This window comes from Pempheris klunzingeri, chromosome 9, assembly GCF_042242105.1.
Source record: "Pempheris klunzingeri isolate RE-2024b chromosome 9, fPemKlu1.hap1, whole genome shotgun sequence".
NCBI classification, from domain to species: domain Eukaryota; kingdom Metazoa; phylum Chordata; class Actinopteri; order Acropomatiformes; family Pempheridae; genus Pempheris; species Pempheris klunzingeri.
Window position 1 is genome coordinate 15,672,253 of NC_092020.1, and position 24,321 is coordinate 15,696,573.

General features: G+C 41.5%; 3 protein-coding genes across 4 annotated transcripts; 2 read left to right on the forward strand and 1 right to left on the reverse strand.

Annotated features, from left to right (window-relative positions):
- The first annotated feature begins 1,291 nt into the window (after positions 1–1,291).
- LOC139207666 (phospholipase A and acyltransferase 3-like) lies at positions 1,292–3,796 on the forward strand. Its single transcript, XM_070837405.1, has 5 exons — positions 1,292–1,348; positions 1,892–1,968; positions 2,426–2,528; positions 2,661–2,929; positions 3,309–3,796. The coding sequence occupies exons 2-5, from the start codon at positions 1,954–1,956 to the stop codon at positions 3,414–3,416; spliced, it is 495 nt and encodes a 164-aa protein (XP_070693506.1). The 5' UTR covers positions 1,292–1,348; positions 1,892–1,953; the 3' UTR covers positions 3,417–3,796.
- On the forward strand, positions 1,921–8,995 carry LOC139207664 (phospholipase A and acyltransferase 3-like). 2 transcript variants are annotated; one of them, XM_070837403.1, is made up of 5 exons: positions 3,887–3,956; positions 6,300–6,376; positions 6,727–6,835; positions 7,066–7,334; positions 8,122–8,995. In XM_070837403.1, the coding sequence occupies exons 2-5, from the start codon at positions 6,362–6,364 to the stop codon at positions 8,239–8,241; spliced, it is 513 nt and encodes a 170-aa protein (XP_070693504.1). In that variant the 5' UTR covers positions 3,887–3,956; positions 6,300–6,361; the 3' UTR covers positions 8,242–8,995. The 2 variants fall into 2 exon arrangements, with proteins under 2 accessions (XP_070693505.1, XP_070693504.1); XM_070837404.1 differs by lacking the exons at positions 3,887–3,956; positions 6,300–6,376 and adding an exon at positions 1,921–1,968.
- Positions 8,996–9,696: 701 nt separating this feature from the next.
- Positions 9,697–19,390, reverse strand: scyl1 (SCY1-like, kinase-like 1). Its single transcript, XM_070837437.1, has 18 exons — positions 19,211–19,390; positions 18,415–18,555; positions 17,522–17,644; positions 17,184–17,410; positions 16,856–16,946; positions 16,415–16,570; positions 16,061–16,219; positions 15,785–15,892; positions 15,401–15,514; positions 15,124–15,279; positions 14,827–15,015; positions 13,975–14,050; positions 13,543–13,734; positions 13,153–13,298; positions 12,939–13,028; positions 12,278–12,601; positions 11,614–11,692; positions 9,697–11,330 (listed from the first exon to the last, which is right to left on the reverse strand). Exons 1-18 carry the CDS (start codon positions 19,316–19,318, stop codon positions 11,206–11,208), a joined length of 2,604 nt encoding a protein of 867 aa, XP_070693538.1. The 5' UTR covers positions 19,319–19,390; the 3' UTR covers positions 9,697–11,205.
- Between the last annotated feature and the right edge of the window lie 4,931 nt (positions 19,391–24,321).

Sequence of the window (24,321 nt, forward strand, 5' to 3'; positions counted from 1 at the left end):
GTTTAGCAAGATCATAGGTCTGCATTAAGATGTTGACTATGACAGTCGGGCTGTTTATTTGTGACCCGCCAAAGTGTGAAGTTGATCTGATGAATAAAATTGAAGAACTTCAAAACAGATTGCGTTGGATCCCAAATTATTTATAATAGCTATATATCCGGATAAACATAACTTTAGTAAAGCAGAAAGTACTTTTATTGATTTAAGCTCATTGATAGCAAAAAGATGTATTGCTATAAATTGGAAAAATATGAATGGACCTGGCATCTCCCAATGGTTAAAACAGATGTTGTCTAGCTTACCTTTGGAAAGAATAACATATATACATAAGGCAACAATAATTCGAAAAGATTTGGGGACCCTTTATTGACTTTACCAAGGACTTTGATGTTTCTGATGACTTGACAAATTTTTGAATCCCTTGCAATCATGTACTGTATCTAGAGATGACTACCTCCTAAATTACAAAAGAGAAGTTATGTTCTTGAAAGGCCCTGTTTTATGTGTTATCTCGGGTTATTCTATTTCTGTTATTGCTTTTGTTTTTATATTTGTTTCCTATGTTTGTGCAAAACATGTGATACTGAACTGCTTCGTAAGAACGAGTATAATTGAAAATTGTATCGCTTTGAAAAGAAAAAAAAACTCATAATAAAATGTTTATGGAAAAAAAAAAAATTGAAGAACTACCTCGCGCGCGCACACACACACACACACACACGCACACACACACACACACACACACACACGCACACACACACAAACAAACACAGATGGCTTGCTTTATAGATAGTTACAAACCCAACCCAACACCCAGACATTTTTAGCACATAGATATCTAGCAGCCAAGATAAAGTCCAGGCATGGGAGACTTTTTCTTTGCCCTTTTTGAGAAACTATCATTAGAAGAAAAGACATGGAAGGACACATTGAAGCTTGCCGGGGTGACACACAACAGACATCAGCATTTATTTCTTCATCCTGGATAAAGTTATCTTGAATAACTGTGCGCTGTTATTTTGAAGTAGAGGCCAAATGAAATAGAATAGAATGGAAACTGAAACAGAAACGTTGAACAAAACTCAACTACTAGACTGTTAAAAGACCAATTGAGTGAGAACATAGGATATTTACACAACTCCCTCAGACTTTACTTTTAAATAACCTGTGTGCTCTCACCTGAAACTATATTTAAATCAGCTCACTTGTCTAAGAAAGTGGACATTTGTACTTGAAAATGACTCCATGTGTGGGGTTCAGCCCATTCCATTACTAAATAAGGCGTTGCCACCGTCGGTCAAATAAGTGGAAGAAGAAAAAGAAGGAGAAGAGGAGAAGTCCGACAAAGGTAAGAGGACGGAATGACAAACTATTTTCATAAACTGTCCATGGTTTTCCGAAATACCAGATATTAAAGTGCTATAACTAAACAAAGACATTTTCGGGGAGGAAGTGACCGACTTAAGCTTTGTAACAGCAGAGAAATGTAACAAATATACTTTATTAAAGCTGGCTGGCCATTCGCAAGGCATCTTAAAGTTCTTAGGTCGGGGGTGTCAAACTCAATCAAAGAAGGGGCCAAAATTTACAACACAGTTTGTTTGTGGTGCGCACGAGATAGTGTGTGGTACTATCTCGTGCCCACCAGAAACTATTTCTGCTGCCAAGGCTAATGGTGCGGATAGAAGTACTATCTGGTGAGCACAAGAGTAAATGATTACCTGATTACTATTATTACAATGAGTGGCCACATTATGCTCATTTGAATGGCACAGCATACACACACAGGAAAAATGTGAAAATTAAACATTTTTACATTTCTGTGTCTTTCACTTTTCTCTGTATCCCATGTTGTGTGCTAACAGGTCTATAAAATGATCTCTTCCCTCAGGCGGTGAAAGTCATCTGGAAAGTGAAACCAGTCCGAGGTCTTCAGACAATACAAACACTGACATGGCCCTGACACTGGTTAGGAAATTATCACTTAATCAGAATATAGAACATTAGATTATAGAGTTTGTAGGAATTATTTCTGTAATAAAGCTAATTGTTGTTCAGAGTTTTTACTGTAATTCCACAAGTAACATTTCAAAATGGTTCTCAGAGCTTCTTAGGCTGAAAGACCAAGAGTGAAGAGTGAAGTTAAGCATTCATATTAATAAAAATAGTCACGCCAATGGCTATCATCTTTTATTGTTATTGATTATATTTTAGTCACCAAGATATGAGGCAGTGGATGTAGGTTAGCTTCCCTGCACCGTACTTTGTCCACATGAGTAAAGGTCAATACACAGGTGCTCTTTAACAAAACAAGGAACTGCCTTTATTTTGATACATGCAGAATAGTGTAGCCTACATTTCCACTCCTTAGAAAGGGGACAAAGTCGGTACAATGTCAATTTGTTTCTGTTTGTTTTAATCCAAGCATGGTGAGAAACCAGAGGTCGGTGACTTGATTGAGATCTTCCGAGGGCCCTATCAACACTGGGCTGTGTACGTTGGCAAGGGCTTCATTGTTCACTTGACCTGTGAGTCCTGATCCATAGGGCGTGCCAGTGATTTATAATTTATAAACCACTCAAAATACAATATATGTTTTGTACATACTCTGTATGAATCACATCTCTTTCTCCTTTTCCATCACTCCTTTCTATTCATAGCTGACATCCCGGATGCCGGTGCCAGCAGTATGGTGTCTGTCCAAACTAAGAAGGCCATCGTGAAGAAGGAGAAACTGCAGAACGTGACGCGACTTGAAAATTGTAGAATTAACAACAACCTGGACAAGAAGTACGAGCCCCGACCGGCCCACCTCATTGTGAAGGAGGCCTTTGCGCTGGTGGGCCACAAGATGCCATACGACCTGCTCAAAGGAAACTGTGAGCACTTTGTGAATGACCTGCGCTATGGAAAAGCAGAGTCTCGACAGGTCAGTGGGCCCATATCAGTCTGTTACATGCAAGACTCTACTCTAGTCCACCATTCAAATATATTCATAAATTAGAGCATATTGGACATCAGCAAGGATTTACTTGGATTTATTTGAAAATCGTATTTATTTTATTTTCATTTTAAATGGTATTTTCTCAACTCAACTTCTCAAACCCCTTCAACAGCATTATCTCAATTTATGCTGTCCATTAGGCTATATTATAATAGAAAGGCAATCTTATTTGTACAAAAGATAAACTAAAAATGTTTGAATGTGTTATCAATATATTACACTGATCATTTTAATTGAGTTTTGAATGTGAAGAAGATTCTGCTCATCATATCTCTAACTATAAGATGTACTTTTACCTTTGCAGGCGTCTAACGTAGAAGAAGCAGTCATTGCAAGTACTGCTGCATCAGTGGTTCTGGCTGCCATTGCAGGAATAGGTATGATCGCTGGTGGCATCCTGAGCAGGAGATGATCAAAAAGAAAACAAGAACACACAGTCATCAAAGTCAATGTGATCGTAATCGCTCACAGAAAATACTGCCAAATTGAAATGCAATTTGGGTGATTTCTACCCTGTCTGCTCAACTTTGCCCCCACCTGTTCCTCATGCCTTCTTTGGTTTGGGATCAAGACCCTGTATTTTCCAGACTTTTAAAAAATGTATTCTACAAACAGCACATATAAGCACAACAAACAGTAATTCCACTTTCTAATGTGCCAAGATGAAATATGATGATGATGGATGTTTTAATGAATTTTTAAAGACTTTTTTATCATTCATAGTCCTTTTTTTCCTTTGACATTTAATTTTTCTTTACAAATGTTTTGAATAAAGAATAATTTTTGACTGTAGATGATGGTCTGTCTTTCTTAAACATGGCGCGGTGGTGTTTGAATTGGGCTTTTATTGTGAAGGCCAGAGGTAAAAAAAGCAACAATCAGCTGATCGTTCCCAGCTGAGCTTTGGTGGCGTCTCTGATAAGAAGAGGAGTTGTGGAGGCTAACATTAAAGGTAAAAAGACGGACTATCAACGCGCTTGCATAAACTGAACGTAAATGTCAGCTGAGGGCGGTTTCCTCGATGCTAACTCACAGTGTTTATAGCTGTTATAGCTAAACGGAAGCTAATAGGATGATGTAAACACCGAGCAGGTCCGGCTAACCATTACCTTCCTGCTAATGTGATGCCTTGCACTGAACTGAATAACACGACACGTTCCCTTTAATGATTTGACCTCATTGTCTACATTACAGTAGGTTACAGAGAAAATGTAGATGGTCTAATGTTGTTTATTGAAGCTAGCTAATGGTCGTAAAGACATACTAACATGAAAAAGTTCTTAAATGCTGGTTAGGGCCCGAGCACCAAGCGGTGCGAGGACCCTGTTGAAATGCAAGGAATGTTTCTTCTCCTTTTACTTCTCCGAAGTAAATTGCAAATTTGAGGGCCTACACATACACGACAACTCATGAAACTTTCGTGGTGAAAAATGACGTATTTTATGGGTCTTGCAAATGGGTGTAGCAAAATGGCTCCATAGCGCCCCCAAAACTCAAGCCCCGGAACTGCGTTTTATGTACATATACGAAATTTGGTAGGTACACGTATCTCTTCAAGATGTACAAAAAAGTCTCTGGAAGCGATGACCTGAGCCCAACAGGAAGTCGGCCATATTGCATTTTTGACGAACTAATCTGAGGGGGTTGAACTGATCCACCTCAAACTTGGTCAGCACGTAGAAAAGACATTATCGATGAAAAGTTATCAAAGGTCTGTACAAAACTCGCCCGTGGCGAGCTGTCAAGCGTCCATGTCTCGCCATGACACACAAAGTTATTGTAACTTCAGTGCAGATTATCTAGTGTGTTTGACATTTGTCATGTTTTGTCAGAAAATCCTCAAGACCTTGATGATGATCCAGTGTGACAACTAACAGTTATTGTTCAAAGGCGTTGCCATGGTCTTTCGCCTCGAAAATTTCGAAGAGCTGTTACTCGATTGTACAAATTCCAATCTTTACCAAATTGAATACATGTGATGCCGGTCAGAGTCTGAAGACATCTAATGAACACTTTTGAACTGCACTCATTGCGCCACCTAGTGTTGACAGGAAGTGATACGTTCTATTCTCTGAGTGTCCATCCCAGCAGGTTAGCCACAGCCACTTCAAATTCAGTCAAGACATTCCCATGATATGGATGATGCTAATTTATGAAGCTCTTGACGTTTCGCCAAATGCTCTAATCTGTTTCAAACTTCTCATACTTAACAAGAGTCCAACCCTGAAGACATCTACATGCCAATTAGCGACCACAGTCGTTGCGCCACCTAGTGGCAACAGGAAGTAAGACTTCTGTGGCTGTCATCATTTGATTTGCATGAAATTTACGGTGTAGTCAACACTGCATATACTGGGATATAGGACGTGATTAGTGGCTGTTCTCTAGCGCCACATAGAGGACACAGGAAGTGACATAACTCCTTCATGCACTGGAGGGACACCCCGACGTGCGTGTAGGTGCGAGGGGCCTTCAATGCTGCTTTCAGCTTTAATTAACAAGTAAAACTGAACTAAAAGACAGAAAACGCACACTAAAGTTAGTGTTATTCTCGATTCAGCTTTCATTTATATGGACATTTCGACAACAAAAAGCCTTCAGATTATTAATTAAAACCAAGGTCTAATCTACCGTAACAGTGCTGCCTTAAAGCCTCCTTTGTTAAGTTTATAATATTTCTTAGGTCTTAATTCAGCTTTAGGATAATTTTGGAGGCTTGTGACGCTGTTGAATTGTACTCTTTTCACACTGGGGTGTTTCTATTAATTTGTCCACCCCATTTGTGCCACTGAGGTTAGGCAGTAGAGACACCTCTCTGTCTAGTGAGATACACTTCAACAGCACCACAATCTCGCAAACAAGCCAACATCTGGACATTTAAACCGTCATGAAGGGAGGATTTCTTGCAGGACTGTTGTGTCAGACTGGTTTAAGAATACGCTGGTAAAAGAGTGTGAATAGATGCACTTTATACAGATGAGCAGTAATAACACATCATCTGGGTAACTGATCATCTACAAGGGAGGATTATACACATTATTACTAATTAAAAGAAAGATCACACAGCACCCATGTGAATAGCACATTGATATTATGTGAAGTACAGAATTAAATGCATATACAGACAAGAAAGAAGTACATTTATTCTTAAGATGCTGTGTTGTATTCATACTTTACCTTATCACTAAAGGGAGAAGGAAACTAAAACTAACATTTTTACATTTCCATATTATTTCCTTTTCTCTGTATCCCATGTTGTGTGCTAACAGGTCTATAAAATGATCTCTTCCCTCAGGCGGTGAAAGTCATCTGGAAAGTGAAACCAGTCCGAGGTCTTCAGACGATACAAACACTGACATGGCCCCGACACTGGTTAGGAAATTATCACTTAATCAGAATATAGAACATTAGATTATAGAGTTTGTTGTGGGATTATTTCTATAATAAAGCTGAATTCACAGAGAGAGCAAGTTGTCTTTCAGAATTGGATCATAGAGTTAATTTTGGTTGCTTTTAGCTGTTTATTTATAGCAATCATGTGTTATGCACAGGACACCTTATGTCCGAGGTATTATCCTATATCGCTGTAAAATTATTTAAATCCTACCGTAGTTTCACCCAGATTATGTCAGAGAGTCCACTCAGGTCAGGTCACTTTGCTCAGTTGTTGCCAAACACAATCTGTTGAAATGTCACTTTGTTTCTGTTTGTTCCAATCAAAGTATGATGAAAAACCAGAGGTCGGGGACTTGATTGAGATCTTCCGGGGGTCCTATCAGCACTGGGCTGTGTACGTTGGCGATGGCTTCATTGTTCACTTGGCACCACCCTGTGAGTCCCCCCCCCCCCCGATCCTGACACATCCCAGGCGGGAAAATAAAACAGCCCACATTCACCATCACATGTAGTTTTACAGACCAGAATATCAGCTTAGATTTTTTGTTTGATTGAACGGATTCATAATTCACAAACCCCTCTAAAAACACAATATGTTGCAATGGCAAACCCTGTACGAATCATGTCTGTATCTCTCCCTTCTCATCATTCCTTTTTATTCATAGCTGAGCACCCAGATGCCGGTGCCAGCAGTATGATGTCTGTCCTAACTGAGAAGGCCATGGTGAAGAAAGAGGAGCTGTGGGACGTAGTGGGAACCAACCGGTGGATAATCAACAACAGCCTGGATGAGGAGTACAAGCCCCGGCCGGCCCATGTCATTGTGAGGGAGACCAGTGCGCTGGTGGGCAGCGAACTGCCGTTCTGCGTCTTCAGGGGAAACTGTGAACACTTTGCAAACGAGATTCGTTACGGAAAAGCCGAGTCCCGACAGGTCAGTGGGCCAATATTAGTCTGTTGCAATGCAAGACGCTACTTGGGGCTGGGGTGAAAAACGGAGGAGTATTAGTGTTAGACAGGGTGTCGCCAGTGGAGTCTGGGTTGTGCAAGTGTGTGATGAATTTAGTTTAGTTAAATTATTTGCATCGTACACAGAAACCATAATTCATTAAAGGACTAAAAAAGATTATGCTGGTGTGACCCAAAAAAAAAACTTCTCTCTTGTCTCCTCATCACCAAAAGTTTGGTGAGTAATGCACAGTGCACTGGAGAAGAGCAGTGTCACCTATTGTATCTTCATTGTTGTTTCATTGTAATTTGATCTACTGAAAACATTCAAATATCTTCACAAATTAAAGCATATCAGACATTGGCAGGGAAGTCCTGAATCTATTTCCGTCATTTTCTCTGGTGTTTTCACTGTCGACCATTTATGAAGATGGAGGAAATGGAGTGTTTGAGTTTATGAACAGTAGAAAATAGAAACACAAAAAGAGTTGAATTATATGAATAGGCAATTAAAATGTTTTTTTCAGGAAGATTAGTCAGTACATCCATTTAAACGTTTCTTCACTTCTTCGCCAGCATTTCTGCTGTCCATTACATTATAATAGAAACGGGAATCTTATTTGCCAAAAAGATAGAATTAAAAAAAAGTCCTAATGTGTTAGCAACATATTTCCCAGAGATGTGGATAATTTCAATGGAGTTTTGAATGTGAAGAGGGCTCTGTTGATTGTATCCCTGCTCACTAACTAAAAGATGTACATTTCCCTCTGCAGGTGCGTAAAGCAGGAGAAGTGGTCATGGCCGCCGGTTTGGCTGCAGCGGTGGGTATTGGTATTGTGGCTCTGGCAGGAGCTCTGTTTGGAGGCAGCAGAAAAGAAAAGAACACTCAGTGATCGAAGTCCACGGTCGCCTGTTCAGGGGCTTGATTGCCAGATCACCAGCAAAGCCAAACTGGTACTTATCGCTCACAGTAAATACTGCCAAATTTAACTGCGAAACCTTTCTATCTTGTCTGCTTAACTTTACCTCCATCTGTTCTGCATGCCCTCTTTGGTTTCAATAACAAACTAGGGCTGGTTGGTGTGTGCCCTGTATTTTCCAGACTTTTTAAAATTTCTATAAACAGCACATATAAGCACAACAAACAGTAATTCCACTAACTAACATGCCAAGATGAAATATGTTGAATGTTTTAATATGAAGAGTTGACTGCAGGCATTTTTGGATAATCAAGGATATGAGATTCACAAGGTCAGGGGGTCTTTTATATTGATAAAAACAAATGTAATTTGCTGACTTGTGGGTAAATACTGTTAATCACTAAAATCAAACCTAAATGTCTCTGAAGTCTAAATGGTGGTTCTCGTTACACATAATAATAAACTAACATTATGATATTGTGGTGATACAGGAAAGCCATGTAATATAATATGCACTATGACCTATTTATCATTCGAGTACCTTGATGAATGGAGGGTCCTGGGCTGAAGGAAGAAATTTAGACTGAGTTAATTCAACAGTCCAGTTTTTTTTTGACATTTCATGTATAATGAGCTCACGGTTCAACTGGAATCAAAAGCACTTTGTCTTCCTCTGACTTGATTTAATTGTAATTGTTTTAAATAAAGAACAATTTGTGTGATTGTGGATGGTGGCATTTCTTTCTGCACCATGGCGTCCCCTCACACAGCATCATCGTTGTTGAATCCATCATGTCAGTCTGGCTTCGGTTTTAGCTGTTAACTTTTCACTTCCGTTTCCACACGTTTTAATTAAAAGCAGCACACTGAATCACTTGTATCACTGTGTTGTAAAGACAAACCATCTACTCTTATCCCAGAATACTTTGAACTCGTCTTTATTTTACTAATTTATCTGCCCCTCCAGCGATTTTAAAGATCTCACTGAATCATGTGGCGTTATCCAGTCCATTACAGAGTCCTCAAAAATAAACAGACACATTTGGACCTTCTGTTATCAGCCAGAAAACCATAGTCGTAGTTTCATGTGTCCAGGCTTTGAGACAGCGATCTCTGTGATGCCCGTCCAGTACAAATAAGCAGTTTTAAAAGAAACATTAACTGTAGGAAAATATCTTTCAAATCAGTGCTCAACACAATGGAGGTGAAGGGGTAACCCACAGAATTTACATTTTCTTTTGTGATATTTTTGCCAAATAGTCCCTAAATGTGTCCACAGTGAGGTCTGTCACCTCCATTGTGTTACTGAAGAGGCACAAATCTCAGATATGGAAACCCCTCCTGACTTCAGTTCACTAAATATGTTGCTCACACTTTTGCTGAGGAGGAATGCGACTAAAGCATTTAATTTTAAAGAAGAAGCATAAGTTTATTTTAAATATATTTATTTTTAGAATAGCTCGCATGCTACAAGATTTGGATTCTCTGTAGAAGGTTGCATCCAGTCTCAGTCGTTCCACCAGGACTAACCGCTCAGTTTCTTAGCTGACCCCTCACACCAGGACATAAGGCCGACTGGTGATGTCACCCAACACAGAGAGGAGATGCGGGGTTACACTGAAAGGTCTAATGAACACAGAATCTGCTGGTGGGAGACATTTCAGGTCCACTTTTCAAAGTTTTTGAGTGTGATCCTACAGAACAGATGTGCAAGTAAAAAAAGGCACAAACAAAAGAGTAAAAGCAACTTTGACCACACCCAGTAGTGTCAGAAATGACTGATGGGTAAAGCTTGCTTCCTCAGATAATCCCAAAAGGGGTTTAATGAGGTCTGTAGGATTGTACAGGTACACATGAAAGACAGGAAGTTCAAAAAACATTTCAAAATAAAACTCCTTTGATTTCATAAACCCTCCACCGCAGCACTACCCCACCTAGTACACATGGGAAGAGACATATAACCGCATAAATTGAGTTTCCCATAGACATCTGTTCTCCAGCCTCAATTTAAGAGGTTATTACTACTGCCAAGGTGGTTATGTTTTCAGTGCTGTTTGTCTGTCTGCCAACAGGATTATGGAAAAACTACTGGTTCATGAAACTTTGTGGAAGGATGTAGCAGGGGTCAAGGAGGAACCCATTGAATTTGCAGCAGATCCAGATCTGACTCACATTTAAGGATGGGAAACCAGTCTAATGCTTCACCTGTTAGGCGAGGTTCAGAACAGTAAAGCACAGTGTTTGTGCAAAATAAGCTGAACACATGTGTAAGGTTGCCATGAAACCTTCTGTTAGGCCGCACAAATACACAAATGCATGCATGGGTCGATTTTGAGTCTTAAATCTGTAACGTAGTGACAGCAGAACTAAAACATTCATATCCACTGTGTGTGTGTGTGTGTGTGTGTGCCGAAAAACATTCAGCATAATAATACATGTTTTCTTCTGAAGTTGTTATATATATATTTCTCAATTTATAAAAAAAAAAAGTGTAATTTCTTCATGTCATTTTAAGACAAGATGCACAATTTATATACATTTACTTTACAGTTGCAACTTTAAGAGTTATGTATTTAAAAAAAACAGGATATTTTGTGTGATCATCTCGGCCCCTGCCCCCTCATGTCTCTCTGTGTGTTTGTTCCAGCTCTGCCATCCACAGTAAAGCATTCACTGAGCACTGGATCGTTTCTTTTTCAGCTCATCTGTTGGTTCCTTAATGAGAGAGACCAGAAATCCCAAAGCTGAGAGTCATCACACCAACAGTTTTCCTCTGCTCCACCAACAACCAACGCGTCTATCCTAGCGAGCGCTAACAGTATTTTGCCACTGCTGACGCCTCTTTCTGGTCCTTTGTGGAATGTCAAGCCTCCATCCACTGTGGCCCATGATCCTCCCTCTCCATCCTCACCCTCACATCTTTCTTTGCGTCCCCCGTCAGTCCAGTTTGCGTGCGCCCAGTTTTAGGGGACCTTTAGCAGCTTTGCGCTCAGCCCGTTTCGCCTCCAGCTCTTTCCTCCGCTCCTCCCGTTTCTTCTTGGACAGCTCGGCCTTGCTGAGACCTAGTTGATGATGATGACAGGAAGTTCAATGCACAGGGACACAGTGAGATAGAGAACATAACCTGAAAAGAATACTTGAACATTAGAGTGAATACAGAAGTGAAGGTTTTGGGTTGGAGAAGTAAAAATGGTCCAGTGATGTGACTGATGTCAGTGAAGTCACATTACCAAATAAATACACAGGGGCCTGGACTTTTATTAAATGACAAAGTGGGTGTAAATGTGACATCTGTTTGCAGCTAAAGGTTCACGTTTCTGATAAGCTGCCATTTGAGAGACTTACCCTGGGTTCCATCCACTGACTCCCAGCTCTCCTCAGCTCCCCAGTCGCCTGTTGTCTCTGCACCCCAGCCATCTCCAGTCTGAGAAATGCACACATCACTTAACTAAAATGCTTGAGCTTCCAAGATATCCCTGACTATTTATTTATCTGGTTTCATCTAAATGCTTTCTTGAATTGTAGATCAGAATTGTAGTCTCATCAAGAGGGTGCAGAATTATTACCTCATCTACAGCCTGATTCTGTCCAAACGTTTAAAAAAAGCTGAAGCTCACCAATCAATAAAGTTTACCTCATTTGTCTAATCTGTACATAAACTAGTCTTGACAGCAAGCTAAGCTTACAGCCTATTGGTTCTAGCTTCATATTTGCTGTACAGACAAGAGTTCAATGTTGATCTTCTCATCTAGTTCTCTGCACTGCAGTGAGTAAGTGTATTTCCAAAAAGACTCTTCCTTACAGCAGATGTTCCATTCTTCATGCCAAGTGGCTCTGAACTTTTATTATCATCTAGAAGTTTATATCTTCTTGCCACTTTAAATAGATCTGACAGCACCAATGTCTCCTCCGTTATCCCTCCACTGATAATTACATAAAGTAAACAGGTATATGTGCTGTATTTGACCACACTTTGCTCTCCTGTCTTTTTGCCCCCCTCTGTCCTCACCATGTTGGCAGTGGTAACAGTTGTGTTTCGCTGGGACAAGCTGGCGAACAGATCGTTTTGACTGGCCACCTTGGCTGCGGTGCTGCTGCTGTCCCAGTTGTAATCGCTGGTTAACCGCACCCCTTCGGGCAGGGGGAGTGACGCGTTAGCCAAGGTTGTGTCCGTGTCCTCCTCCCCCCAGTCATTGCCCCAGCCGTCCTCGCCAGCAGAGCTCTGGCACTGCCCTTCCTTCTCGTTGGACCAGCTGTCATCGGCTTCCCAGCCTGAGCTGCTCCAATCGGAGCTCTGCTTTTTCACTGCCGTGGAGGACGACGACTGACCCAGCTAGATATTGGAAAGATGATAAAAGATTGAAGTGGAGACTAACTGAAATAAAATAAAATAATGATAAAAATGTACAGACAGGAGCATCAGACCACAAACTGACCGTGAAAGCATCAAAACCCAACCGACCAAATTTGGACCAATTCATGAATTTTATCTTGGTCTTGGTATATGGGGAAACAATTCACTGTTATCATTTCAGCCTAGTATAAAGACTGTAGATTTACTATTAAAGGTAAGTTGTGCCAATAATATCAGAGGTGTTATTAACACCATAGTAGTAATATTAGCACTCAAGGTGGTATTGAATAATAGATCCAAATTAAAGGGCTCATACCCCTCTGTCACTGGCCTTCTTTTTGGACGATGCCATTCCTGACCAGTCAGCATTCCAGTCATCTGGCTCAGTGTGAGTTTTCTCTGGCTCCTGTATGAGAAAAGGTCAATAATTTGAGGATTTGAAATTATGTAATAACATAAGCTCACATATACAAATGTATCTCAATAATAATTTGCAATTTTTCTGTCAGTCAAAAGTAGTGAAATCCTACCTCCAAACTTCCCCAGTCCTCCTCATCCCAGCGGTCTCCTATTGGCTGGTCATCATTGTCTGTTACTTCAACAGTCTGTGATTGGTTGGCACGACTAGAGGCAGCATGGTGAGTCAGAGAGGCTTGTGGAGTTTTAGCTTCAGAATCTGCAATAGAAAGAAAACAGATAAGGTTTCAGATAACTTATTCAGGACTTTATAAAGAGAAACTCCACCAAACAAAGCCTCTGTGAACTGCATATATGAAACAACTTGTAGAAAGCCTTTTGTGGTTCCTCTGGGAGCTGCACTAAATCTGAGAAACTGCCTCAAAAAAAGTAACTCAGGTCAGCAATGGTGGTCTGAGGAACAATGTAATAGGAGTCGAGTTAGTCAAATGTGAAAACCCTACCAGGTGCTTCTTGAGTGGCACTGGTCGGGCTGGTGGCATTGGTGGGCCCGCTGCCCTCAGCTGCTGCACCCCCCTCTGTCCCCGGAGCGTTGCGAATCAGCTTAGACGTTAGTGAGGACATGCCAGTCACGGCCCAGCCGGCCCATGTAGAAGAGGTGCCTGCAGGCTGAGCACACGATGATACGTCCTTTTCTGCAAGGCAGACGGGACAGAAAAATTTTATTTCAGAAATATAACTGAATGAAATGAAATGAAATGAAAATCAACCCGTTCTGCTCCAGGTATTTGAGTCAAGCACAGAAGTATTTATTTTCTTTTCCCCAGAAATTGAGCAAGGTATATAAACAAATAACTAACACGTAATCACCGGTTTCCTTTCTGAGTGACATAAAATTATGGAAACTTTGCAGCTCAGTGCAGTGTGTTACATACCTATTTCAGCCAGTTTGGTGGGATCTTCTGACACAGCCTCTAGCTTGGTGAGGAAACTCTTGATGGCTTTAAACGCCTGACAGAGAGAGAAAGGCAGGGGGGGGGGACATCGTGACCAAATATATCAGCATATTTCGGTGATGACCAAAACAGTCTACAGAGGTTACACGTCTGTATACAAGATTGAAGCCAGACGGAGGAGGTTTACCTGAGTAAAACAACAGGTATTATAAGTGGGCTAATTTCTATAACTGCTCATTAGATGTGACACGTCTAATTCAGTGTGTTTTAAAATAAGTTAGTAGGGACCAGCTTAATGTTCTAAAATACAATGTTGACATTTTGCTGACATAATTGTGCCTTTTTGTACAAAGAATCTGACATTCTTTCTGCATTACTTTCTTTTCTTAAATATTCTAGACTGCATGCTCTCTCTACTGCCTCTTTGGTAACAGTTGCTGTGGTTGTTCTGCTATGAAACTGTGGCAGCTTCTCTCACTGCAAGAACAGTCAATAGAGGTTGTCCTGTGAATCTCACAGAAGCATAAGTGTTTTCCTTCAGGCCTATCTTCTCCTGCAGATGGTAGATTGTATCTCATAGTGTTAACTTCTTGTTTTACTGTTGGGCATAATGCATGAGAGTACTCGTATCACATTACTTTATTTACTACTACTACCTGTAACTAACCCTTAGTTTGAATCTAGCCCTCTCTTTCTTTACTAACTTATAAGAACTACAACAACTAAAAATGAATGGGGCATGCTGCTGCTGATAACTAACAATTTTAATATAATTACATTGCAGGCAAACTGTTTTCCACGTAGTTACAAATCTACATCAGCCATGTGTACCTGGTCCCTGACGCTCTTATCAGGGTCAACAGTGATGGCACAGAGGGTGGGCAGGATGCGGGCAGCGATCTCTGTTATGCTGTAGTAGTTGTGTGTGGCAGCGAAGCCCAGTACACCAGCAGAGCGTGAAGCTGGAAAGGGGTCTTTAGTGGCTCGTGAGAAGGCAGAAATAAGAACACGTTGTCGTGTCTGTGAAAAGAGGGATAACCAAATTCTTCCATTCAAATGGATCCTTTACTGAACTTTGGTATAAGTGCTTTTTTTGCATTAAATTAACTGAATGTGAGTCTACTTTACCCCGGCGTTGAGGTAGGAGGCGATCTTGCCCAGACAGACGGTGGTGTTGCACCGGATTGGGCCTTGTTCGTCTCTGGCCTGCAGCCGGGCAAAATGACGCATCAGCTCCTGGTTCAAGTTGGTCTCATTCAGCTTAGGAGCCAGCAGCAGCATCGACTGGAGAGGCAGAAAGGAAGGACACACAGAGAGGGTTCATGGCTACAGCAGGCTGACATCATCCAGTACAGGTGTAGTAACACATCCTGGTTTGTGGCTGTGTTTAAAGCAAGCAAACTACCTTTACAGTCTGTTCTCTGATGGCAGGGTTGGTGTCTGTGAAGCCGTGAACAACGTGAGGAAAAATCTGGGAATTGACTGCTGCCTCATTCAGATACTGAATGAACTGCTCCATCTGGGACAGACAGAAGAAACAACATCAGAGCAAATAAAAGGTTTCTATCCTTTAACAAGGCTTAAAAAAAAAAGCACATACAGACAAAATTTCCTGCTAGTCTTCATTTATTCCTGCATTTAACTGATGTTTTTTCTTTCCTTGATCTATAGCTGCAAACTTCTCTTACTGGATGGTACACAGGAAAACTAAATGCGATAACACTACAAAACACATCTCTGAATCACCGCTGGAGATTCTTGCTGGCTGGATGAAACAGGTCTTATGTACCTGCTGCAGCAGGCGTATCCTCATGGCTCTGTCTGTGGAGGAAAACATCTTCACTATAACTGGGATGATCTTCTGTTGGTACTCTTCAGCAGACAGGAATTTTCCCACCTGGCAGAAAGAGGATTAAGATATTTGTACCAGTGTAACCACGTCTAATATTGACTTTGTTTGGAACATGGGTTGGTTTATGTTGGACTTTGAAATTCATGAGACACTGTGGTATACCGTCTGATATTTATTAAGCTGTGAAATTTGACCAGGGAGCTCAGGATTCACCTTGAATAGGGGTGTGAGGACTACGGCGCCTGCATTGCCAAACTCGAAAGCCGTCAGCAGCTGAGGCAGGACCTTGTGTTTGCAGAAGTCTTCAGGGAAGGAGTCCAGATTGTCACTCAGATCCTGGAAGAACTGCTGCTTCTCAGCTGGTTCCTTAATCTGGAGAGAAAATTTGAAACCCACAATTTTTATTATATATTATATCATTATTCGTTGTTTACTGTCTTACAGTTTCCTTGTTCCATTTATAACTTGATACTTTGCATTGAGACTTTACTGGTGAGGTTTGATTGCAGCTTTAATACGAACACCACTTTTATACATGGTTAGATGTCTTTATGCAAATGAGTGGACCTGTATCTCCTCCAGGAAAAGGTTGCTCTCCACAAAGCTGCTGCTGAGGAACCCTCCAGGGGCTCTACAGTTTTGGAGAAAGCGGGCTGGATTGGGCCGAGCTCTGGGATTAGCCCCCACCAGCTCACAATAATGAGGGACCAGAGACTTTGGAATCTGTGGGCACAAATACGTCACAAGAGAGAAAACAACTCTGTGAACAACACAGGATTCTTTTTAGCCGTGACTGACACCACGAAGTATGAAATACATCTAATTACCTTACATTACTTTATATAACCTGTATAATTGGACCAAAAGCTGAATACTATAAGTTAATAGCATGTATTCAGTAGCTATAACAAGCTACTAGTATCTTTTGAATATCAAATTGGAAATACACCATGGAATCACTGACAGTGGTGAAGCACAATTGCAAAAGGAACTGTTGAGGTGTTGTACCTTTCCCAGTGAACGCAGGGAGGACGTGCGAGGTAGTGGCCCGTTGAACACCTCCCAGATAAGGCAGCCCAGCCGCCACACCTCCCCTGTCCTGCAACAAACACGCACACAGTTCAGTTCAAAGGTTTCTACAGAAAACTCTGCGGTAACCAGGACCGGGTTTATCAATGCTTTACTCAGATATCTTTATGTAGTCTTGCTATGAACATGTTCTTTCTGTAATGTCTGCACTTATATTGCATGAAAATCTTCTAATTGTTTCTCCCATTTTCATCCTGTATAACATATCATCATTATTCTGACTTGTTTTTTTTTACATCTCTCTTACCATTTCTCTACACCGCTACTGGGCATCTCTGGTGGGTCATACTTCTCCATGTCTGGGTAAACAGCCTTGGGGGCTGGAAGTGAGACCCCACTTGGGTCACCCTGCTCAGGGGCCACATGGTCGAGGGCCCCGAGCTTCCACTCCCCGGCTCGATCCACAAAAACAGCCCACACACCCAGGTTGTTATGGAGCAGGTGGCAGTCGTTGACAAGAAAACTCAGAGCTTTCTGTGGGAGGAAGAAAACGGCAGTGGAATAGGCTTAAAGAGGACAGGTGACAGAAATGGCTCAACTATGGCTCCCTTGAAAGTTACAAATTTCAGACTCTCCTGTCCTTACCACTATCTGATGCAGTCCCCAGGAGACCTCCAGGTCCCCAGCTCCACCCTTCTCTGCCTGGGCCTTCAGATGGACTGCCAGTGGTGTCACCTGCTCAGTGACCAGGTAAAGGCTCTTCTCTGTCTGTAAAACAACACCAAATAAACTATTATTCTGTGTATGTATTGTGTATATTTCATTGCACCACCTTCACTGCAAAAATCCTCAACTCAATGGCTGAATGAAGAGGTTAAAAACAACATCACAATAATAATAATAATAACCTATACTTACACTACAGATTTATATTACATGGAATGCATTTAAATACCACCATTAACCTACTAAATTATTGGGGGGGTGGAACACAGCACAGCCTTGCACACACAGTAACATTTAAAAAGGGATTTATGGTAGGAATTAGCAAAGCTTTAAGGCAGTAGGATGAGCAGTAAACATCTTCAGAGTCATGAATATTCAACCTACAAAAGGTGGACAATAAATATTTCCCGAGATGTTGATTTTTATTCATTCCTATGGTAGGGCGTGTGATGGGCTACACCAACAGATGCACTAATTTCAAGTGTGTAACAGTTCAGAATACATGGATTGTTAGTTTAGGTATTAGTTTGGGCAATTTATGGTCTTATTGAACACACAAAGCTGAGAAAACTGTAAGAATATGATTACATTTACTACAACGTATGTACAAAGATCACAGACCTACAGTCACACTCACCTCTATCTGAACGTAAACATGCAGAGAAAAGCAGATGATGGGGATGAGACACTAATAATATAACGGCGGCATGACAAAACCATCACTATTTTCAGACAGGTTTCTTATCAAGCTGAGTTACACTTTCCTCCAAACATTTAAAACTATTACGTGTAGAGTGTGTAGAGACACATACCTCCAATCCATCTACATAAGCCAGGATGTTAGGGTGACGAAGGGTCTTCATACGCTTGAAGGCAGCCTTGGCCAGCTGGGTCTGCTGCTCTGTCCCCTGGGCTACCTCATACACGAACACTGTCACCGGCTCTCCGCTGGTCTGAGGAGAAATGACTGAGATTACTCTCTCACATGACTGACGAGTGATATTTAACCCAGTACCATGTCAAACGTTCATGCTTTGTAATTACACCAAACAGGAGATGAAAACCCAGAGCAACGACATTTAAAGATATCACAATAAACATGATGGCAACAGGAAGTTGGTATTTGCTGTCATTATCTGGCCCCGCAGCGTTGACACCGACTGTCCAGATTAGGATAATAATCCAGACTGCGGGTTACGCGAGGTGTTGTCAGTGCAGAGGGACAAAAGCTTTATTAATGTGTTGAGGCATCGTTTTAATAGTGAGTATAATACTGGTTGTTAACTCGGCTAAAACGGGGTGACGTGGCGAGAAATACGTGTCTGTCTCTCGGCGTAAACAAAGCCAGAGCTAGCTCCGTTAGCTTAACTTGACGACACACAGAGACAACAGGAAAAAAAAAACCCAGCACTGACATTAAATCAGCCACAAAGACGAGGGGGATACAGACAAACCTGGTGTGGAACCACGCCGTTATAACACGGCACGTCGTGTCTAAAGGCTGAGCCAAAACAGCGAGCAGACACAGACACTAGCTAGCCTGCTAACTGACAGGCCTCCCTCCGTTAACCGTTAGCGGAGGATCGGTGGCTGTCAGCGGTCTTTTACCTTCCGCTTCCCCCGATGAAGGCTCCATATTCCAGACTTCTCCTGGGTGTCTGGAAGAAGCTCATAAGCGAAGTCTTTGACGGGATCCCTGGCGAAAAAGGACCACATCTCCTCTTTCCTCCACACCTCATCAAACACACAGAGCGACAGCAGAACCACACAGACGGGCTAGAAGACGGTAGGCGCTGGCAAATGGTACGGATCTAATATGGCTCTGTGTAAACTTGTGTCTCTGCACATTGGTTCCGCAATGGGACGATGAAGACAGATGAAGTAATAGTTTGTATGTAAGTAAGTACATATATAAAACAATAAAATAATAAGACAGTAACCAGTAATAAGACATCAGTAAAGTCAATAGTGAGACATTCATTAATAAAAAAAAGAGTATAGCTCAGTAATGAGTTAAAACATATTTTACATATAAACTCTGAGGATACTGAGTAAGGTTTTTCTTTGTAGCGATGATCATGAGTATGTCTGAGCACAAAAGAACGCCACCCTAAGGAAGTTCAAGATCAATATCAAAGAATATCATTTAGAAATATGGAGTTTGAGATGAGTAGCCTTACTGAGAGGGCAGCAGGCCTCTAATTGATGATGTGATTTTTGTGGTAATTCAGTTAATTACAAACGCGTCTGGGAGTATGCACCTGTGGTGTCTGGTGGGTGCATCAAAGGAGTGTTATTTACGATTGTGTCAGCTTGGGATCTGTGTCTGTTTATCTAAAGGAATCAGACCTGGGAAAGCATGACCTAGGCAGGAGTGACCTGACCTTTACCTCCTTATCTGGACACAGAGAAAAGCAGATGTTTATGTTACATTCCTTTGCATTTTAACAAAGACACCAGATGCTGAGCTAGGTGGTCAAGAAGAGTATATAATGTGACCACAGAGTGGGCTCAGGAGGAGACGAGGACAAAGGCAGTAGATTTGGCTAGGGGTTATGCTGTCTGTTCCTACAATTGGCTGAACGTCTTCTCAGGCCTCCATGGTGCCTGTTAGACAACTGACCTTTTTGCAATAAACCTATTTTTATTCATTAAGTCGTTGTCAGCGGAAGTTTCCTTTCATCAGCTGCACATCATCATCATCAGAGAAGATATGACACACCACAAAAGCACAACATAAACTCGATAAAGGGTATTCGCCCTTCCTTGCACTGGACCCCAACAATAAGGGTGTGATTATGGGGACCTCTTTGATATGAGCTCTTCAAAGTGAAGAGGGTTATACAAAAAGCCATACTTAAGCTCAGGGGACCCGTCCTGATCCCCTGTAGTCTGTCATGCATCTAGATGGCATATCAGAGACTGTTTACATGATGTCACAGTTATGTCCCCAGGGTGGACTGGGTGACCTTGACAGACAGAACACAGGGATGGGCAGAAACAACGATCGAGTGAGATGTGGTTGTTAGTATTTACAAACTATTTCACACAGAAGAGTTTAAACACTGGGGAGCAGGATGAAGAGATTGTGCCACATAAATAACAAAACACACACAAAAGAACAAAAGTCACATACACATATCATATACCATGAATATAGTACAAATAAGTCAGTCTCCAATTAACAGGACAGGACTCTGGATGGTCTTACAATTGATTGGTGTTGGCAGATGCTCAAAGCTCCAATAGAAACATCATTGTGCTGCAGAGCTCATCTCAGTCAGGGTTTCACTTACACCTCCAGGCTCTGATGCATCTCTATGCGCACTGCTGGAGCTGCAATCTGCTCCTTCTGCTCTGCATACTCCAGACATGACATCTTATTTCCACACTATTGAGCAAAGTCCTGTGGAGCTGTGAGACGATTTCTGATGGTCCTGTACCTCACATAGGTTTATAGAGGAAACACCTGAATAACTCCCTACCACCCAGTAGTCCATAATTGCATGCATTTTGTATGGATTGTGGCAAGAAAATATTTCAATGTGATGGAAAAATTGGCTCCCAACTCCTCCATTAAAACTCATGCATTAACACATGATGGGATAGCACACACTTTATTGAATGCTTACAAAACTGTTTAATACTGTCACCTTTTTTTTTTTTTTTAAATTTAGTGTTGAACTCATTAGACCTTCATGCTTCTACATAGCATAAAACTTAATACCTTCAACAGAAAAACTGAATTCATTTGGATGCCTCTAGCTGCCGTAAGGATAGCAGCGACTCTTCTTGGGGTCCCCACACACGAAAAACATGTAGAACAAAACGTAAGAGGCATATAAAGAGGCCTCAATAAGCACAGGTTTGAGACAAGTAAACCATCACACCAACATGTCAGTGTACAACATGAATTTATTGACATTTATCACATTTGTCAGGACATGAAATTTCTTTTAATCCAACATAAAGAAAAATGATGGATGGATTAAACAATTACAAAATGGGGTTGACCACAAGATTATGACCACTTAACTTTGTCTCATGGCAGAGTTTGGTTATGAACCAACCATATTTAAACTTTAACGCTCCTAAATGAGGGGATGACATCAGTCCCCCCCCCCCCACCACACTCAGCATACTTAAAAGCAAGACACCGCAGGGAATTGAACCCCGTCCTGACAGTCAGGAGTGCCACCACCGGAGTCTTTTGCTTTTTTGTTGCTGATGTAATAAGGGCAAAAGCAAAACCTGGAGGAACAAACCAGAAGTTTGTTCCTCCAGGAAAAGAAAACCCCTGAACACCTGGCTGCTATATTATCCTGTCACCACATGGGGATTTCTCTTGGTCACGAGGCTGAAACTAGAAGAAAGACAACTGGTTTCCCCAATTCCCAGCATCCCCCAAGACACTGTAGTCACCAACGACCGATTCCAAGATCTTTTCAAAGCCACAATACCAGCATCCCTGGTGATACTCAAAGCAGTTTTCTCTTTGCAAATCGGCAGGACTCACGGGTCAAAATGGACAGTGAAGGCTGTCTTGCCAAGTTTACAGCTGTAATGGAAAGAAGACAGACAATTTAAGCCCCCCCCACCCCACCCACATAGACCCCAAACTTACACCAATATTCATCCAATGACAAATCTTGTCAATATGATCTTTTACCACGACTGGCGTAGCAGCATTTACCACAGCTATTCCTTCTCAGTGATGCTCAATTCTTCACAGTAATAATGATTGTACCCTAGAGGCTGGCTGTACCAAGTCCTCCCTTGACGCCCTGAAGAGGTTTTAGTCGCCTGGCTCAGTATCGAGTTAAGCTGAACAAGAAATCTGCAAGGAAGAGAGAAGAGTGTTGCCCCCCCAATAACCCCTAACCAGATACTACTGCAGTGTTTGACAGCGACTTCATGATCATCATGTTGTGTATTACAAATAAAATGTTAAGCAGAGCTGATGTGCATGCAACATGTTGGGTTACACATTAAAAGCCATGGTATGTTAAAGAAAAATCAAGGGAACCAAAATTACTTAACTTAGCACCCATGAGACTGAAGTGATGCAGTATTAGCGAAACAAGCTTGCAGCTCTTGATCTTAATGTGACTGGATTCTCAGTGTTCCATCACAGGTTAGGCCATCCCAGATGACAATTTAAGACATTTTTGGCAATTTGACCTGAGAAACCAAAGGGAAACAGAAAAAAAAAAAAAAAAAGGCACACAGACACAGCAAGGTTTCTGCGAAGGACGTCGGGGGGGTTTCAGATTTAAGCTCAAGCGCACAGGGGGTTGGTACTTCATTCAGGGGCCACACTCATATTCGCTGACAGCTTCCACAGATGGCTTTGCATTCAGAGGCAGGCGAGATCGGAGCGGACAGACGAGAATGATCTGAAACAAAGAGTGATCTACACAACACACCCAGCACACAGTACTCAAAGATTCGAGTTCTACTCATCTTATGGTTTAAGATGCAAAGCAATAGGGCCCCATGGCCAAAGAGGAATATGCTAGTAAAGCATTGTTGTTACTGATGATTTGAGGTTAACATAAAGCCAGTTCCAAGATGTCATTTTGTCAACTACAACATTGCACAAGTTTATTTTGACAAGATAAGCCAACATCTTACTACATGCTCCTGGCTAGAGGACTTCACTCGTGCTTGAACCAGTCTTGCACTCTGATTTCTGTAAAAAGAAGTGTAGGGATACGCCCGACCAGAACCAAACGAACAACATAAACTAAAGCAACACATTTGCGCTGCCTTTCAGACCAAATTAAAAAGCTGCACCATGCACAGCTCTCCTCAGCTACTTAAACTTTGAAAACTTTGCACAGTTGCACAAACACAAGAAAATTTTATGTGACTAACCTGCCACTTGCACAGTTGCACAAGGGCTAGCAGCTGAGGACTAATTGTTCTAGTCTATATACACATCAAAAAACAACCTGACTCCACTTGTTCATACTGCGTGTTGGTTGAATTCAAAGGGCAGGATGATTCCTGTGTTGTCCTAGGTAGACTGCATTCTTCCTTTGGACTGTTCTGAAAGATCAAAGAGGCAGACAAGAAACACCCCAGTGCCCCCCCACACTATCGTAGAACTGACTATAGTTATCCTTACCCAAATGCTTTACTGCAGATAACGTCAGAATCAATGAAGGTCCATCAAATCTTCCCGTTATCACAAGACTTATTCAGAAAGCACAGCAGTGCTATTTCTACGGTCAAGTATAGCAAGCTGCTTTCATTTCAAGAACAATGAGGGCAGTTGAGCCCATTCAAGACAAATGACCCTTCTGGGGTAAGAATTTTGTTTTCCAACATCAATATTTGATGGATTCAACTTATCTGCCTTCAATTTCCACTTTGAAAAGGATGTCTTTCGAGCCCAGGTCACATCCGTGCTCTACAAAGCTCCAAGCTTTAGTCATACCTGAAAAAGCACAAGAAAAGCTCCCCCACACAAGCCCCCCGAAAAGAACAAATGCATACCAAAACTGTATTCAATCACAACAAGCTATGCATTTATTATGCAGTAAGAAAATCCTTTACAGATAGTTCACTCATTGTATTGTCAATACAAGGCATAGTAACTAATTGCAAAGGAATTGCAATGGAGGCTTTTAGCCAGACAATGAATGTTAAGAGAAATGTGACACATTTAGTGACCTTACGTGATGCTCGATGCGCAAGGAAACTTGTACATACAA

Coding starts and splice junctions, on each gene's coding strand:
- LOC139207664 (XM_070837404.1), top strand. Junction 6,836..7,065: donor TGTTCACTTGGCACCACCCT/GTGAGTCCCCCC, acceptor TTTTATTCATAG/CTGAGCACCCAGATGCCGGT. Junction 7,335..8,121: donor GAAAAGCCGAGTCCCGACAG/GTCAGTGGGCCA, acceptor TTCCCTCTGCAG/GTGCGTAAAGCAGGAGAAGT.
- LOC139207666 (XM_070837405.1), top strand. Junction 2,529..2,660: donor CTTCATTGTTCACTTGACCT/GTGAGTCCTGAT, acceptor TTCTATTCATAG/CTGACATCCCGGATGCCGGT. Junction 2,930..3,308: donor GAAAAGCAGAGTCTCGACAG/GTCAGTGGGCCC, acceptor TTACCTTTGCAG/GCGTCTAACGTAGAAGAAGC.
- scyl1 (XM_070837437.1), bottom strand. CDS start 19,318: ATGTGGTCCTTTTTCGCCAGGGATCCCGTCAAAGACTTCGCTTATGAG. Junction 17,645..18,414: donor CTTATGTAGATGGATTGGAG/GTATGTGTCTCT, acceptor GTTGTTTTACAG/ACAGAGAAGAGCCTTTACCT. Junction 15,280..15,400: donor TCAGAGAACAGACTGTAAAG/GTAGTTTGCTTG, acceptor CTGCCTCTCCAG/TCGATGCTGCTGCTGGCTCC.